Genomic DNA, 16,179 nt, shown 5'->3' with positions numbered 1-16,179 from the left:
GTGCTCTGTATGCACTGAGAGTCTTTTTTCACACACGCACACACACACACACACAAGACAAGTCAAGTTCACTTCTAAAGCACGACTACCGTCAACCAAAGTGCCACACAATTATATTACACAAGCGTGCAAAACAAAGGATAAAATTGTAAAACAAAACATAAAGAAACATGGCAATAATATGTAAGACTACAGAAGAACGAGGACAGACCTGATGTGGAATTAAAAGCAAGGGAGAAAAGATGAGATGAGAGAAGAGATTTAAATGTGTTAAAGGAGGGACTGAATGAAAAGAGTCAGGCTGTACCGCAGCCAAGACCCAGTCACCACTCAGTTCTAACCGACAGTTTTAACCGGCAGTTTTAACCGACACCGAGGAACCTCAGCGACCTGCGTGTGGAGCAGAGGTGCAGAAGATCAGAAATGTGACGCGGGGCCAAACCATTAAGTGCTTTAAAAACAACAAAAGCGGCAAAACCTTAAAAATCCATTCTAAAACTGGCCGGGTCAGGGAAGCAAGCCAGTGCAGGGAAGCCAGAATAGGTGTGACTAGGTCTCTTTCCTCGTGCCTGGTGATGGCCTCGCTGAGACATTGTCTCCTGGGGTCAAAGGTGAGGCTGACGGAGACCGAGGGGCGGGGAAACGCTGTAGCCGAAGCGGGATGTAATCAAGGCGAGGACGACTGTTCCCGGGTCCTGAAACGACGGGAAAGGGGCGGGGCTTTGGCTCCGAGATGAAGGAACCTGGCCGTTACAGCCGAATTCATTTGTTAATAAAGTTTGAGAGCGGAATCCGAGCTGACGCCAAGGTTTTTGGCTTGAGCAGGGCAGTGACCCACGGTCATTAGAGGAACCTCTGATAGAGAGAGACAAGCCGAGTAAGATTACACACACACGCACACACACGCACACACACGCACACACACGCACACACACACACACACACGCACACATGCACACACACACACACACACACAGCCATTCTCTCTCTTTCACACACACAAACACACTCTCTCTCACTCACACACACGCGCACTCATACACATACACAGACACAGACACACACACTCACACACACATGCACACACAGACAGACATTCTCTCTCTCTCTCTCTCTCTCTCTCACACACACACACACAGTTTCTCCCTCCTCTGTCCTCTCCCGACCCGCAGTGCTACACCGCTCTAACCAGGCCATGGAGCTCACCACCACCAGGGACTCCTGCCCCGGCTCCTCCCCCGGTCAAGGGGCCACTCTTCCTGGGGAAGGGCTGAGTCCGGCTGACCCCCAAGACCCAGTGGAGCTCCGAGACAATGCCTGAGCTCTCAATCACCCCACTGGCTCAGCGGCCGCAGTTAGAACAATGCAGCTGACCGCATCGCATTTCCCCCCCCCACCCCGCCGCAACCACCGGGTCAGGCGAGCAGTCAACATCTATTTCATTTGACCTCTTCAAAATGCCGGTGAAAATGTAAAAAAAAAAAACCGTCCCACAGATGCCTGTAGCGAACTTCACGTCAAACACGGTGACTGACCCACACTGTACAGGCACATGAAAGAATGTTGGTGAAAAAAGAAAGAAAATATGCTACTTTTCTTTTGAAATTGGCAGCGATATGGCAGTTTAACCGGTCCTGAAAGGGTCATTCAATGTCGAAAGTATTTCAAGTAAAATATTTGACCCAAGCCAGATTTCCACACGGCTTCATTTTAATTTTCCAAAAAAAGCGAAGCATTATCACGGCGTATCGCACAGGTTTACAGATGGCTAGAGAAGAAAATGTCATGACAGAGTGGATTTTAACAAAAAAAGCAAATAACACAAACAAACCACTTTGGTCATGAAAGGTCGCTGGGTGGTTCTTGGGTCGGAACCAGGCAGCTACTCGGATAATTTGCTCCACAGCATTTCCGACCGGGGCCAAATTTAACCTCTCAGTTTACCAGCATTTCGGGCCACTCAGTCTTCAGTAGTGTTTATGAGGACACAGGGAGGAAGAGAGACAGAAATGGGCTTAATTAAATTTAATTCATTCATTCATTTAAAAAAATGTAATTCATAAGATGGCGCCCGATATGCGCACATACATTTCCTCCCACCACCCCCCCCCCCCCCCCCCACCCCTCCAGTTTAGCACAAATTGTCATACAGCGTGGCATTGGGCCGAGCATAAGGCGCTAACCCGCTGTTAGCTGCTGATGCAGGAGTTCTCTCTGGGAAAATCTGCCCTGCTGCAACGTTGGCGCAACGTTGTAGGAGCGCTCTTCGAACCCCGGGCATACCCTTGACGGTGTGAAAAAGGTCCTTTCCTGCCGCGCCGTAGCCATCGCATGAACGGCTGGAGAGCTGCCAAGCGGTTCTGGCAGAACCTCCGGCGTCCCCAAATTAAGACCTTTTAACGGGACAATGAAGGCCAGTTTGACTTTCCGTCTAAATCAAAGCAGCTGAATAATTCACGCCATGTCACAATTTGCTTAGCGGATGCTTTTAAGAGGTAACGCATCTCACATTTTTATATGCTTGTTGTTTTTGTTTTTTTAAGGTGTAAGATCACAAATATGATTAGAGTGTTCTTAACTGAACATTCCAATGCTGATGTAACTCACTGCTGGTGACTGAAAGCAGTGGCATTCTAGAACACTGACTTATTATTGTGAAGAAAAAGAAAAACATTCCAAAAATTCTAATCTTCAAAGGGTTAAATATAAAATACGCATTTCTTTTGCTAGGTGTATTGATGTCCAGGAAGCAATTCAAGGAGTTTTTGTTACTCAACATTCCTGCCCTGCACAAGAGGGGGGCAGAAAAACAGACTTATGGGATCCTGCTGCACTAGGGTTTCCCTAATCTAATCTCCATTTCAGTTCTGGGCCGGTGGGGAAAAGGCAAAACACACACAAACCTCCCCAGGCGTGCTTTGGATTTTTCCTGTGGGGGCCCTGTTTTCTTAACCTTAGATTTACAGGCAGTCTGGGGCCGAGGACTGGAGATTCAGGGGTGGTGGGGGGTGCTGTTGAGGGGTGGGCATGGGGGGTGGGAGAGCCCTGGAAACTTATTTTTAATTTCCTGGACGAAGATACACTGCGCAGGTGTGCCATATATTTTCAGCAGTGCTCCCTGGTGGTGTCTGAAACCCTGTGACTGTCTGACAAGGAACATAAAAATAAAATAAAAAATAAAAAAACACAGATTGTGTATGTATTCCAGCCCTTATAAGTTGGGGTGGGGGGTCAAGGGGGGGCCATTTACACACAAATCAAAACTGTTTTGTCAGTAATTGGCTTTATCTGGGGCTGTGCTGGCGTATGGTGAACGACAGATCAAACCCAAGGTCACGAATATTTATACGTTCGCGACCTCCTGCCCGCGTTTCCATGGGAACCTGAAGGTCTGCTTAACGTCTGTACCTCAAGGGAAACGTCGCTGCTGGAGGAAAATAAACGGCGTTCAGTCTCCCAGTCCCTGCACTGTCCCCCCCCATCTTCCCTCAGAGCCCCTCGAACCCGAACCCCTGCACACCTGCAGCGTCAACACGTTGACACGACTCAAATCTCCAGTGTTAATCCTACTCCAACAGAGCAAAGTCCACAGTGCTTAAAATGTACTCTAGCAGGGTGAAAAAAAAGCATTGATCAGCACTGATTCCAAGAGAGAAAGAGCTATGGGTATATTTAAACATGGCCTACTAGTCCGCAGACACTGTACCACCGCAGGCCTGTGTTTTATGCATTAACGCTCTGACCTACTTCTCCCTCCTCCTCCTCCTCCTCCTCCTCCTCCCTGTCCTTTCTCTGGCAGGACGCTTCATTTCGTAAGCCTGTCTGGGACAGGGTGAATGAGACTCGCTTTCTGCTGGGGGGAGGGGGGGGGGGGGGGAGCAGGGGGGTGGCGGTGCCGTGCCAGGTCAAGGCACTAAGGGACGCACCTCACAGACACAACAAAACAAAAACAGAAAAAAATTAATAAATAAATACAAGGGGTGACATGTGTCCCAGCACCACCATCGCCAACAACAACAACAACAACAACTTCGTCTTGCCTAGCAACAGAAACGAGATTCAGCACAGACAGAGGCACTGACCCTACCCTAATGGCTCACAGACAGAACCACCGACACGCACTCGAAACCCCGGCCAGGCTTTTCGGCAGCGTAGGGCAGCCGGACGATTACAGCCACCACGAGGGAACTGTCCAGAGCAAAAACGTTAGATTCGGTGCAAATGTGCACTGCATGGGCGCGAAGGCCAGACTGACTCCGTCCTTTGAACGCTGCCTTGCAAAGCGAAATGCCCAGCTGGAAATGAGCCCTGGTAGCATAAATTTTACACTGTAATTTAAATAGAAAGTACAACTCCTTCGCTGACATACCGAGAGTGGCTTTTATGTAGTGAAGGCTCACAGTTGAGTCAATCACCGCGCGTTTTAACGCGTGCCATAACGTTTGAGAACCCTCGCTTTTGGACGGGAGAGGGACGCTCGTTAAGGGCCGTCGGGGGGGGGGTGTGTGGCGCGGACACACGGGCGCAGCATAAATTTCGGTCTGGACTGTGCCGTACGGCAATTTAGACTTCTCCGTCCTCGTTAGACGTCCTCCCTACTCCTCCCTGTCTCAAAAAGCGTGGCGAGTAATTAAACGATCGCTCAGGGTTTTTTTTTCTTTCTTTGCACTTCCCCTCTGGAGTTAGTTAGACCTCTACAGCATGCAAAAAAAAAAGACTCGGGTAACAGATTCAGAATATTGAGCTGAGCTCCAGAGAAAGCCGTAGGCTGTGTTAAAACACACTGTTTGCATGCAAATAGCGCTGGATGACAAGAAGAAGAAGGAAAAAAAAAAACAAACTTGCTATTTTGCTATGATTTTAGACAACGGATGCGAAATCCAATCTGTTTCCATGAGCTGATGCATAATTAAAATCAGATGTTTAATTGGGATGTTTTCATTAAGGGGAACGGCGTATTATGAATCGCGCGCGGCAACGGGGGCTTTTGAGAACCCAAATAAAATCAATCTCATCTCCCTCAGCAGTCATAACGCCTTGTTTACCTAAAGACTGGAGAGAAAAAAAAAAACCTTTACTGTCACATCAAACCTAATGATCTGGATGAGCGGCCTCGCTTTGCATTGATTGGTCCCCGCGTTCGATTGGACCCGCGTCCGATTGGCCGACGCTCATTGGCCATTCTGTAAATAATCTGTCGAGATCCCGCTCGTTTCTAGCATCGCTTCAGGACATACGAAGACCCTTGCCATCACTGTCGTTCATTTTCATACCCCCCCCCCCCACAAGCCAAGTAAATAAAGATCAGCTCGGCACTATGACCACAGAGAAAAACCACAACCGCATGTTCTACCAGAGCAGAACCCAATTATACTGAGGATCTATCAGAACAGAACCATAATTGACCACTGGTCATATACAGCCAGGGTCAACCAGAACAGAATCTTATTATACTCGGGTCACATATACCCTGGTTCACCAGAGCAAACACAGAGTACACCTGAAGGGCTGCAGATTCTGACGAAAAGAAGAAACGATATATGACAGACAGCCATACATTATTCATACTGTCCTGGCTGTTCTACAGGCCAGAAAAGTACAAACTTTATATTTTCGGGAATGTTCGGCCACGGCTTCTTTCCTATTAAACACACACACAGTACAGCCCAGCCCAAACCACCGCAGTTGCACGGCAGCCATTTTGAAAACTCCGCTTCTCACCGTCGTGGTTGGGGTTCCCCAGGGTCCAGGGCTCGTCCGAATCGAAGTGGGTGTCCCCGCCGATGCCGGGCCCGGGGAAGTAGGCGTGCGCCAGGAAGCCGCCCTCCCCGTCGAAGGGCGAGCTGTCGCCGTGGAAACCAGAGGCGAATATGATGGTGATGTCGACGTCCCGCTTGCCGTTCTCCAGGGCGCTGTACGGGACGGCCTCGAAGCGAAGGGGCGTGACGTTCTGCCACACGTCGAAGGCCCGCCGGATGGCGTCGTGTGTCTCCACGGCGCCCACTTTGGGCGTGACGTTCTTAATGCTGCGGGGGGGGGGGGGGGCGGGGGCAGAGACATGGTCACAGAGTGGTTATGAATGATCACAGGACAGTCATAGAGAGGTCATGAACGGTCACAGAGCACTGGCAGGGTGGTCATTGAATAGTCATAAGATGGTCATAGAGCTGCCAGGAGCTCAAGGAACAGTCACAGAGTGTTCATTGAGCAGTCATAAGATAGTCACAGAGTGTTCATAGAACAGTTATAGGATATACATGACGCAGTGAGTGAATAGTCATAGAATAGTCACAGAGTGTTCATTGAACAGTCATAGTATAGGCATGACATGGTCAGTGAACAGTCATAGGATAGTCACAGAGTGTTCATTGAACAGTCATAGTATAGGCATGACATGGTCAGTGAACAGTCATAGGAAATCACAGAGTGGTAACGGAACAGTCATAGGAAATCACAGAGTGGTAACGGAACAGTCATAGGAAATCACAGAGCGGTAACGGAACAGTCATAGGAAATCACAGAGCGGTAACAGAACAGTCATAGGAAATCACAGGGTGGTAACGGAACAGTCATAGGAAATCACATGGTGGTAACGGAACAGTCATAGGAAATCACAGGGTGGTAACGGAACAGTCATAGGAAATCACAGGGTGGTAACGGAACAGTCATAGGAAATCACAGAGCGGTAACGGAACAGTCACGAATGGAACACTCTCGGAACAGTAGCCGAGATGCATGCCAGCCGAGGCACAGATTGCCGGAGCCAAATTTTAAAAGCATTTCCAAAAATACACTGCTGACTCCTTTACATAATACACTGTGCTGAAAAAGGAAAATATCGATATGTTCAATCTCCAATAAGGCGCGCAAGATCATATTTCCTCCTGCACAACAGGCCTTGGTGGTGATGCAGCAAAGTTGTTAGGATCATATGCTAACAGAGATCCATTCATTCAGCATCTGATCGGATATTCTGGTTGTGACAAAACCTCCTTTCTTCCTCACATTTCAGAGCTCACACTGTAATGCCACATAAAGGTTGCCAGTTCAAATCCAGGAAGAGCAACTGCATTTCCACCACTAAGCAAGGCACACTGCTTACTTTACAATGCTTACCCTAACTGCCTTAAAATCTACTGTAAAATCTTATCTACTGTTAATCTCTCTCTCACTCTGCCTCTCTCTCTCTCTGATGAACAATAGCATTTTGTTTAATATCGGAAGTGCCAGATACAGTATGTGCTACATCGTTCATAAAAATAACGCACGGCTTCAAACGTAGTACTAGGCCCGCATTCTGGCTACTCCCACAACTGATACAGAATGTTGTACTGGAGGATGGAGATATTAAGCTTTTCTCTCTCTCTCTCTCTCCATCTCTCTCAGTCTCTCTTTCTCTCTGTCTCACTCTCTGCAAAATGTATTTTTTTGTGAAATATCTACGCCTGCCTCAGGGGAGGAACAGATGCGAGAAAATTTCAGAGTGAATGGCACACCCCTCCCCCCTCCCTACCCCTCCCCCCATCCCCCATCGCAGCTTCACTACACTCAGCTTCAACATTATCATTCCTGTTTTTTTCCCCTCTCGTCCCTCGTTGGATGAATTCAAAGAAATTGATATGTATTCTTTCCTGCCGATGCTGGGTGCGTGATGTGTGTGTGTGTGTGTGTGTGATGTGAGTGTGTGTATGTGTGCAAAGCCAGCCCTCTGTGGCCTGTCCCCTCCTTTAAACACAGAGAACTTCAGATAAAATCAACCGTGAAAATAATTTATTCTGAATGTAAAAACTGGAAAAAACACAGTTATCGATCCCAGGTTAACACCCACACCACCCTGCACCACACACACACACACATACACACGCACGCAAGCACGCACACACACACACACACACACACCCGCATGGTTATGGTATGAGGTGAGGGGGAGGGGAGGAAATAGATTGTTTTTCGCCACTTAATATCACATTTTTCCTGAGGAAGTCACGAGCCACCGATCAAATTTACAGTTCAGTATTCTGTCGGAGAGGATGAGTCTTGAATCTTGGCAAAGGGAATCTTGGAGCACAAATCTGTGCCGATTTCTTTCTTGCTAAATACCTTCTAAAGTCACAGATGTGCAGATATTCATTATAAACTGTAACTGTCATCATTAATTAATGTTAATCATCAGTCATTTCATCTTCACTATCAAACACTCTGCTGTAATTCCACATTCAGATACATATTTTCATCCTCCTTTGTTCTTAAGATACGGTTTTATTTCACGTTTACCCGCAGATGTAAAAACAAAGTTTTAAGTGGGTGCAGACGCACAACACAGACACTTTTTACGCTGTCTCGTGGATGCGATGTCATCTGAGGTGGGTGTGATGTCATCGGACCTGAATGCAATGTCATTTGAGGTGGATGTGATGTCATCTGAGTAGGATGTCATGTCATGTCATTTCAGGCGGATGTGATGTCATCGGACCTGAATGCAGTGTCATTTGAGGTGGATTTGTGGTAGACGCGATGTCATTTGAGGTGGATGAAATGTCATCTGAGGTGGATGTGCAATGTGACATCCTTTACGGATAAGGCACATCCGTAGGATATTATTTTCACTGAATGAAATGCGAGGCGTGATTTTCCCCTGCTTTCAGTTATCATGTTATCTAGTCAGATCCATCCCAGATGATTCACAGGCAGTTCATCTGATTGGCTAACCGTGAATCAACATGGACCAGAGCGAAAATCGCCTTCACCTTGTTAACATGGCATAACATGATTTTAATGTTAAAAAAAAAAAAAAAACTCATAGCAATTAACCGAGCAAATAATTGTCTCATGGTCTGGTGATTAGATGAAGTAAAGGATGCCTTCTTTAATGAGGGAATATCATATCAGAAAGAGAGAGATGCTTTTATCACGTGCACAGATAGAAGAAGGAAACAAAAAAAGAAAGATGTTAACTGATGCCAGCTGTTTCTATAAATACTTTAGACCACCCAGATGGACAACTCAATATCCTTAACGCTGAAAGTTATTTATATCTTTCCAGTAACTGTCGCAACTTATTACTTTTCACGAGGGGGGAGGGGCCAGTTACCATAGCAAAGTCGATGGATGTACAGTCCTTGGACGTGCCTCTTCATGAACACATATGAGCAGAAATGCTGCACTCTGAGCTGCTGTATAAAACCAGAGTGTCCTTGTGTCTCAAAGAGGATAGGAAGAATGCAGCACCTGACAATCTGGTTACGATAGAATATCTATGGCATTTGTCCATTCCTCTGCAGAGAACAATATATAATCTCTCCAGAGCCACAGACAGGGAGGGTGAGTCTCTGTGTATTGTGTTTTCTCCCCTGTTGTAACATTTTGAAGATTTTTGAAGGGAACCACATCTGTGATTTGCTATTGAGGCACCGACCCACCATTTTTAACTACAGGTCAGGAGAGAGTGCTGATTCATTTTTAATGAGGGAGTTTGAGCCTGACATGCCTTGACTTCAGCATCTACTGTGGTTCTCATGTATGCAGGTAAACCAATGCAGTCAGGGACGTTGTCAGTCAGGAAGTGCAGAATAGCAGTACAGTAAAAACAAAAAAAAAAAAAAAAAGCCCACAAGCATCTCCATATTTACGACAAAAGCAATTCCGTTTTTACTCTGCAAATCTAACTGGACATGGATGGCACATTTTTATAATGCCAGAATGACAGTAACTACGTAACTGTAAATACATTTTTTACACCCTCACCTCCCTGTGCAATCCGCCTTCTGTTCCCAACTACAGTGTAGCTGTGGACTGGCTGATTTCTCTTCTCTCACTGTACACAGCCCTGTTTAGTGCCCAACGAGGAGTTTTCTGTTTGGGAGTGTTCAGTACTGAGAATATCCCTTTTTTCTGTTTCCTTAACCCTTTATGGTGTAAGCATTATCACAAATAATGTTCCTAACTGAACATTCTAATGCTGATGTCACAATCACTGCTGGTGACTGAAAGCAGATGGAGTTCTAGAACACTGACTTAGAATTAAAAAATTATTCCAAAAAAACATTCCAAAAAAAAAACCTATTCTTCAGTGGGTTAATTTAAACACGCAGCGAGTGTAGTGCGGCAGAAGCTGGGTGAATCCGTGGGGACAGGGAGAGGGAGGAGAGGGTACCACGCTAGGTCTTGAGTGAGGGGAGAGGGTGAAGGGTGTGGGACAGGGAGGGAGGAGAGGGGTACCACCTCAGTTCTTGGTGAGAGGAGGAAGGGTGTGGGTCGGGGGAGCGGGAATTTCGACGGGGAACATCTGCGCCCGTCCCATCTGCTCGCCCCAGCTGTGGGAGAGCGAGGCACGCAGACACATGTGCATGCACATTCTACGCCCCTCCTCGCCTCACTCAAAACTGAGCTCTGTCCCCTTACAGTAGTATAAGCAGGTTTAACTCCAGTCCTGGAGGACCACAGCGCCTGCAGGTTAAACTCCAGTCCTGGAGGGCCGCAGTGCCTGCTGGTTTAACTCCAGTCCTGGAGGGTCGCAGTGCCTGCAGGTTTAACTCCAGTCCTGGAGGGCCGCAGTATCAGCAGTTTTAACTCCAGTCCTGGAGGGCCACAGTGTCTGCAGGTTTAACTCCAGTCCTGGAGGGCCGCAGTGCCTGCAGGTTTAACTCCAGTCCTGGAGGACCACAGTGTCTGCAGGTTTAACTCCAGTCCTGCAGGGCCACAGCGCCTGCAGGTTTAACTCCAGTCCTGGAGAGCCGCAGTGTCTGCAGGTTTAACTCCAGTCCTGGAGGGCCGCAGAGCCTGCAGGTTTAACTCCAGTCCTGGAGAGCCGCAGGGTCTGCAGGTTTAACTCCAGTCCTGGAGGGCCGTAGAGCCTGCAGGGTTAACTCCAGTCCTGGAGGGCCGCAGTATCTGCAGCATTTGTCTGTTTTCCTATCAATCAGCAACCTGCTTAGAACTTGCGGGATGCTTTAGCAAATCGATGAATTAAACAGACCTCTTAGGAGCTGAAACACAGAGAAAACCAGCTGATACGCCAGATACCTCTCACCCCTTGTCTGTTCTCCCTGGCCATCTCTCCTCCCATCTGTTTTGCTCTATTAACACTTCCATTCCTCCTTCTTGCCCCCCCCCCTCCATTTCTCCATTTCTCCTTCACTCTCCCTCTCCATTTTTCAGCCCTCTCTTCCTGTGCAGACCCTGTGCTTGACCCTGGGGTAATGAACTCGGTGGCCAATGTGATAAAGGCACCATACAGTCAATTGTTTTGGCGTAGCGTCAATGACACGCGCGCACAAGAGTCGTATTCACGAGAGTCACGTGACGATGAAGTCGTCATAACGACGTGAGGATTTAGGGCACGACCTCGAAGGGGACGTGGGGCAGGAGCAGCCGCCCTCTGGCCCTCCCTCTGCGATGCATCGCCTTTTACTCATGCGGAATTCCCATAGCGGTGCCCTCAGTCGCTGCGGCTGTCCGGGACACCGGGGCGAATGGAAGATCACACAGAGCCGACCTTTGACCCCGAAAACAAAGTAATCCTGGCTTATGTAGGCTGCACAGTTTCATTTAACCTACATTACTGCTAAAGAGCAACGCGTGGCTGAGGAAAAAAAACACTAAAAACACAAGCAACTAAATATATCCAAGGAGAGGGAGGGAGGGAGAGATGGAGGAAGAGAGAAGGACAGGCAGGTGGAAGAGAGGTGGGGTGTGAGTGTGTGAGAGAGAGGAGTGGGAGGGAGAGTGGAAGAGAGAGAGAGCGTGAGGGGAGAAAGAGAGAATGAGTATGTGAGAGAGAGAGAGAGAGGGGGAAGAGAGAGAGTGACTGTGTGAAAGCTGAGAGAGAGAGAGGGGAAGAGAGTGACTGTGTGAAAGCTGAGAGAGAGAGGGCAGTTCTGTATGGATATTGTTTACAGAGAGACACAGCCTGGCTGTTTGTTTGTGGGTATAGGCGAGCAGGCGGACGCAGAGGAATCTGATGGGTAACAGCGGTGTTACAGACACAAGCACAGTGCTGTTACAGACACAAGCACAGCGCTGTTACAGACACAAGCACAGCATTACATCACGCTTTCCAGTGCCTGTGTTCATTTACAGCAGGGCTTCAGGCACTAAGCTTGCAGCTGGAATGCTTTCATAACAGACATGTAGTCATGACGACAACTCACCTGTACGTGATGTGCCTGTGCTGCCACCTCTGCCCCGTGAGGGCGTACCGCCGTCTCCGCACGTTGAACTTAGAGGCCCCCCCTAGCTGGTCTGGAACCCCACATCGAGGCTTTTTCATCCAACTGCACGGCACAAGACAGAGGTATCAGAGCTGGGTCCCCCAGCCGCGCTGCTTGATGATATCACAATACAGTGTGTCACTCCCTGGGGAACACAGAGGCGCGCCCTGATGACATCACAATACATCATTCCCTGGGGCCTATTAGTGGTGCATGCTGATGACATGACAACACATCACCCGCTGGGGTTCTGGAATCAGGACGACATCACTCTGCATCACAATGCTTTGCGTTTTGAAACCAATTCCTGATCACGTACACAACACTGTACACTGTAACTTGTACCCAGGGGCTACTCAGGGTTAGGAGAACAGCCTTCTCTTATTTAGTGCCCTGGTCGTGGAATAAACTTCAGAAGACTCTCCATTTTAATAATCTTGCCTCTTCAGGCTAGTTCAAAGCCATGATCAATGGTTGTGTAACTGAAGAAGGTACCTGCTTTTCCGAAGCTGGATCTAATATTGCATGTCTGTTCTGCGTATTCGCTATATTTAATAAAAGATTTTTTTTACTTTTGAAGGTTTGCAATGGTGTGCTGTCTTGGCCAGGCCTCCTCAAAAAAGGGGTTATTAATCTCGAGGGACTTTCCCGGTTAAATAAAAGTAAAATAAAAATCAAATCGAATAAATCACTCATCGCTCCCTTCCATCTCACGTGTTTTTCATTATGTATCCACCGATGAACAGGCCGGTCTCAGTAACAGCAAAAACCTGTGATGTCACAGTGGGGTCTCCTGTACCCAGGGCTGGATGGAGCCATGCCAAGCTGTCAATCACGCGCAGATTTGAACCAGAGTTCTCTTCATCGCTTCATACGAGTCAAGAGATTGATAACAGATGTGGCGAACATCCGCTACAAGATTCATGAAGCCTCGGCTGATGTTTTAGCCTTGAGGGTTATTTACTGTCTCAGAAACGGCGGGGGTGGCATGACGGGGGCGAATGAACATCTCCAGAGTTCTGCGAAGCCTGAACTCTACAGGGATCCTAAGGTGACCCGGAGGCGATTCGTGTTGGCGTCTCACAGGTTTTTTAAAATTTTGTTCCGTCTCTCACCTTTCGGGAGATTGTGTGAAAATACAATGATCCCTCAGTCGACGTTTCAAGTTCAAGTTCCAACACAGAGCGGCTGCTATCGAGTCACCAGTAGGATTACGCATTCTGCGTCACTTCCTGGTTCAACTGAGGAGTGCCTGCTCCTATCCAAGGCCCATGGGCAGGTACAGGGTCTCCTGGTTTTCATTGTTATCAGACCCTGAAAGTAGCAGTCACTCAGACCGATTAAAGCAGTTCATTACACATTAATGGGTTTAAACCACGCTCTTATTTTTCAGGTGACAACAAAAGCCAGCGGACTCTGCACCTCCCCAGGCTCAGCTCCGAGGAGCGCTGACGTAGAGATCGGCATCTCGGGACCATCGATGATCAAAAAAAAAAAAAATCAGAAATGAGTTAGAGGTTCGGTGCAAAAAATCTACTTCGATAAGAGTCCATTTTGAGGATCCTGTCGAAATGTCGCCGCCCTCAAATTTAGCAGAATGCATCACTTGCAAGCATAATAGTGGAGTGCTAGCACTGCTGCCTTCTGAACCGGACCGGACTCAGACAAACTGCTGAACTGACGCTACAGACGTCACTCAGGAGCTGAGAGGAAGGCGTGACAATCGCACTCCCGCCTCCCCGTGTGCCTCTGCGGCGGGCGCTAGCCCTGGATAAGGCGCTCTAATGAGAGTTGGGAAAGGAGGCCTGCTCAGCCAGAGACTAATGTCTGTCACACTTAACGCAACCGAGTCACCAGCATCCACATAATCAACCCTGGCGCCCCTCGCACGAGCTCATTGCCCCCGCCGCACTGCACACAAAAACATATCATGTTTTCATTTTATTTTACAGTTATTTTTTAAATTTTTTTACAGCAAACATAAAATAAATGAATGCACAATTAAAAAAAAAAAAAAAAAAAAGACACGGTAAATTTAGAAAAGGGTCCTCACCTTAACGTGTTTTCGCTACACCACCGTACAGAAAGCAAAGGGAGAAACAAACAGCAGTTAAGACATTGGCTGGATGAGGTTGGGGGGAGTGGGCGGAGCAGAGGGATGGGGCAAGGGGGGCGGGGCCTCGTGCTGAGTGACAGGAGCTGAAGAGCAGTCTAATCCCTCTGTGTTTACCATGTAAATGGCTGGATCATAGTGCAGAAACCTGACTGGGTTTTTTCATTCTGACTGTGACTCAGAGTGTGTGGTTGAGTTCTTTAATTCTGACTGTGACTCAGAGTGTGTGGCTGAGTTCTTTAATTCTGACTGTGACTCAGAGTGTGTGGCTGAGTTCTCATTCTGACTGTGACTCAGAGTGTGTGGCTGAGTTCTCTCATTCTGACTGTGACTCAGAGTGTGTGGCTGAGTTCTCTCATTCTGACTGTGACTCAAATTGTGTGGCTGAGTTCTCTCATTCTGACTGTGACTCAGAGTGTGTGGCTGAGTTCTCTCATTCTGACTGTGACTCAGAGTGTGGGGCTGAGTTCTCAGACATGCGGTCTGCTAGCCCGTCCAGCTTGGGCAAGGCCGCAGGCCCTCACAGCTGAATACATGCAGTCTGTATCCATAAAGCATCTCGGCGTAGGATCACACATCCATATCCTCACCTTATCCATTACCAGTTAAAAGATTAAACTGATCTTACGTTGGGCCCAGTATTCATAAATCATAAGACCCGGATCCTGGATCAGTGCTCCTACTCAGATGCTTTATGAATACTGACTGTCCCTAACATAGGACCAGTCCTGCATGCATAATGAGCTGGGTTTTGCAAGGTTTGGAAAAGATCAGCACTCATCTTTTGCCTAAACACAAGTGTCAGTTTCATTCTGGCCAAACACTGGGGATCTCTTAATTTTTTAAACGGGGGAGAAAAAAAAAGAAACTGAAAATGCACAGCTGCACTTCACTGTGAGCCAAAGTTAAGGTCCATTAAATCCAGGCCTTAATTATGGACGGTTAATTGCAGCTGAGCATTGCAGTCCACCACAGCAACACAGTGAGGGTAGGTGTAACATGAGGAGGCGCATTTGATGCAGTGCACCATTGTAATAGAGTGTTAACGGGTGTGAGAGGGTGCGAGTAGGTTGTGAGTGGGTTTGAGTGGTTGTGGGTGGGTGAGAGTGGATTTGGGTGGATGTGAGTGGTTGTGATTAGGTGTGAGTGGACTTGGGTGGATGTGAGTGGTTGTGATTAGGTGTGAGTGGGGTGTGAGTGGATTTGGGTGGGTGTGAGTGGGGTGTGAGTGGTTGTGAGTGGGAATGAGTGTGTGTTAACGGGTGTGTGAGTGTGAGTGGGTTTGAGTGGTGTGTGAATAGGGCGTGAGTGGGTTTGAATGGGTGTGAGTAGGCGTGATGCTGAGAGACTCACTCGATGGTGTTCATGTCCAGCGACCCTGTGATATTCAGGCCATACAGACGCTGCATAGCAGCGATAGCAGACTGCATGGTCTGTGCGGAGCGCAGGACTGACATTCGGGGGTCAGTGGGGGGCAGGTACCCGTACCTCTGGAGCCAGGCCTGTGGGGGGGAGGGGGGGGAGCAGGGGGTTAGAACTGAATACTTCCATCAATGACAAAGCAGAAACTACACTGGGCTTCAGTCCATGAACAGACCAGACTTCCTGATTCTGTCTGCGTCCGTCTGTCTGTCAGCTCAACTTCTCCTTCCAGAGCTGTCTCCACTCATAGTTATGTTCATGATCTTCACCATCACCATCATCATCATCATGACTACGACTGTAATCATCAACATCAGTGCTATTATCATAATCATAACCATCATCATCATCACCTTCATCGTCATTACCGTCTTCAATATCATTATCATCACCACCATCACCATAATCTATATCGTCATCATCATCATCATACTT

The 16,179-nt window shown here is 47.9% G+C and overlaps 1 protein-coding gene across 2 annotated transcripts in view; it reads right to left on the bottom strand.

The window, feature by feature from the left end:
• The window catches only part of LOC135253885 (matrix metalloproteinase-16-like), a 50,678-nt gene that overhangs the window by 22,903 nt on the left and 11,596 nt on the right, over positions 1-16,179 (bottom strand). The window contains exons 2-5 of one of the 2 annotated variants that reach the window (XM_064333714.1): positions 15,676-15,824; positions 14,263-14,277; positions 12,150-12,272; positions 5,722-6,026 (exon numbers count right to left, since the gene is read on the bottom strand). In XM_064333714.1, the coding sequence (XP_064189784.1) occupies positions 5,722-6,026; positions 12,150-12,272; positions 14,263-14,277; positions 15,676-15,824 (592 nt within the window). The remainder of the gene's footprint in view (positions 1-5,721; positions 6,027-12,149; positions 12,273-14,262; positions 14,278-15,675; positions 15,825-16,179) is intronic. The other variant, XM_064333715.1, reaches the window with a different exon arrangement.

This window comes from Anguilla rostrata, chromosome 4 (assembly GCF_018555375.3).
Source record: "Anguilla rostrata isolate EN2019 chromosome 4, ASM1855537v3, whole genome shotgun sequence".
Lineage (NCBI taxonomy): Eukaryota > Metazoa > Chordata > Actinopteri > Anguilliformes > Anguillidae > Anguilla > Anguilla rostrata.
This window is presented reverse-complemented; position numbering and strand designations above follow the sequence as displayed.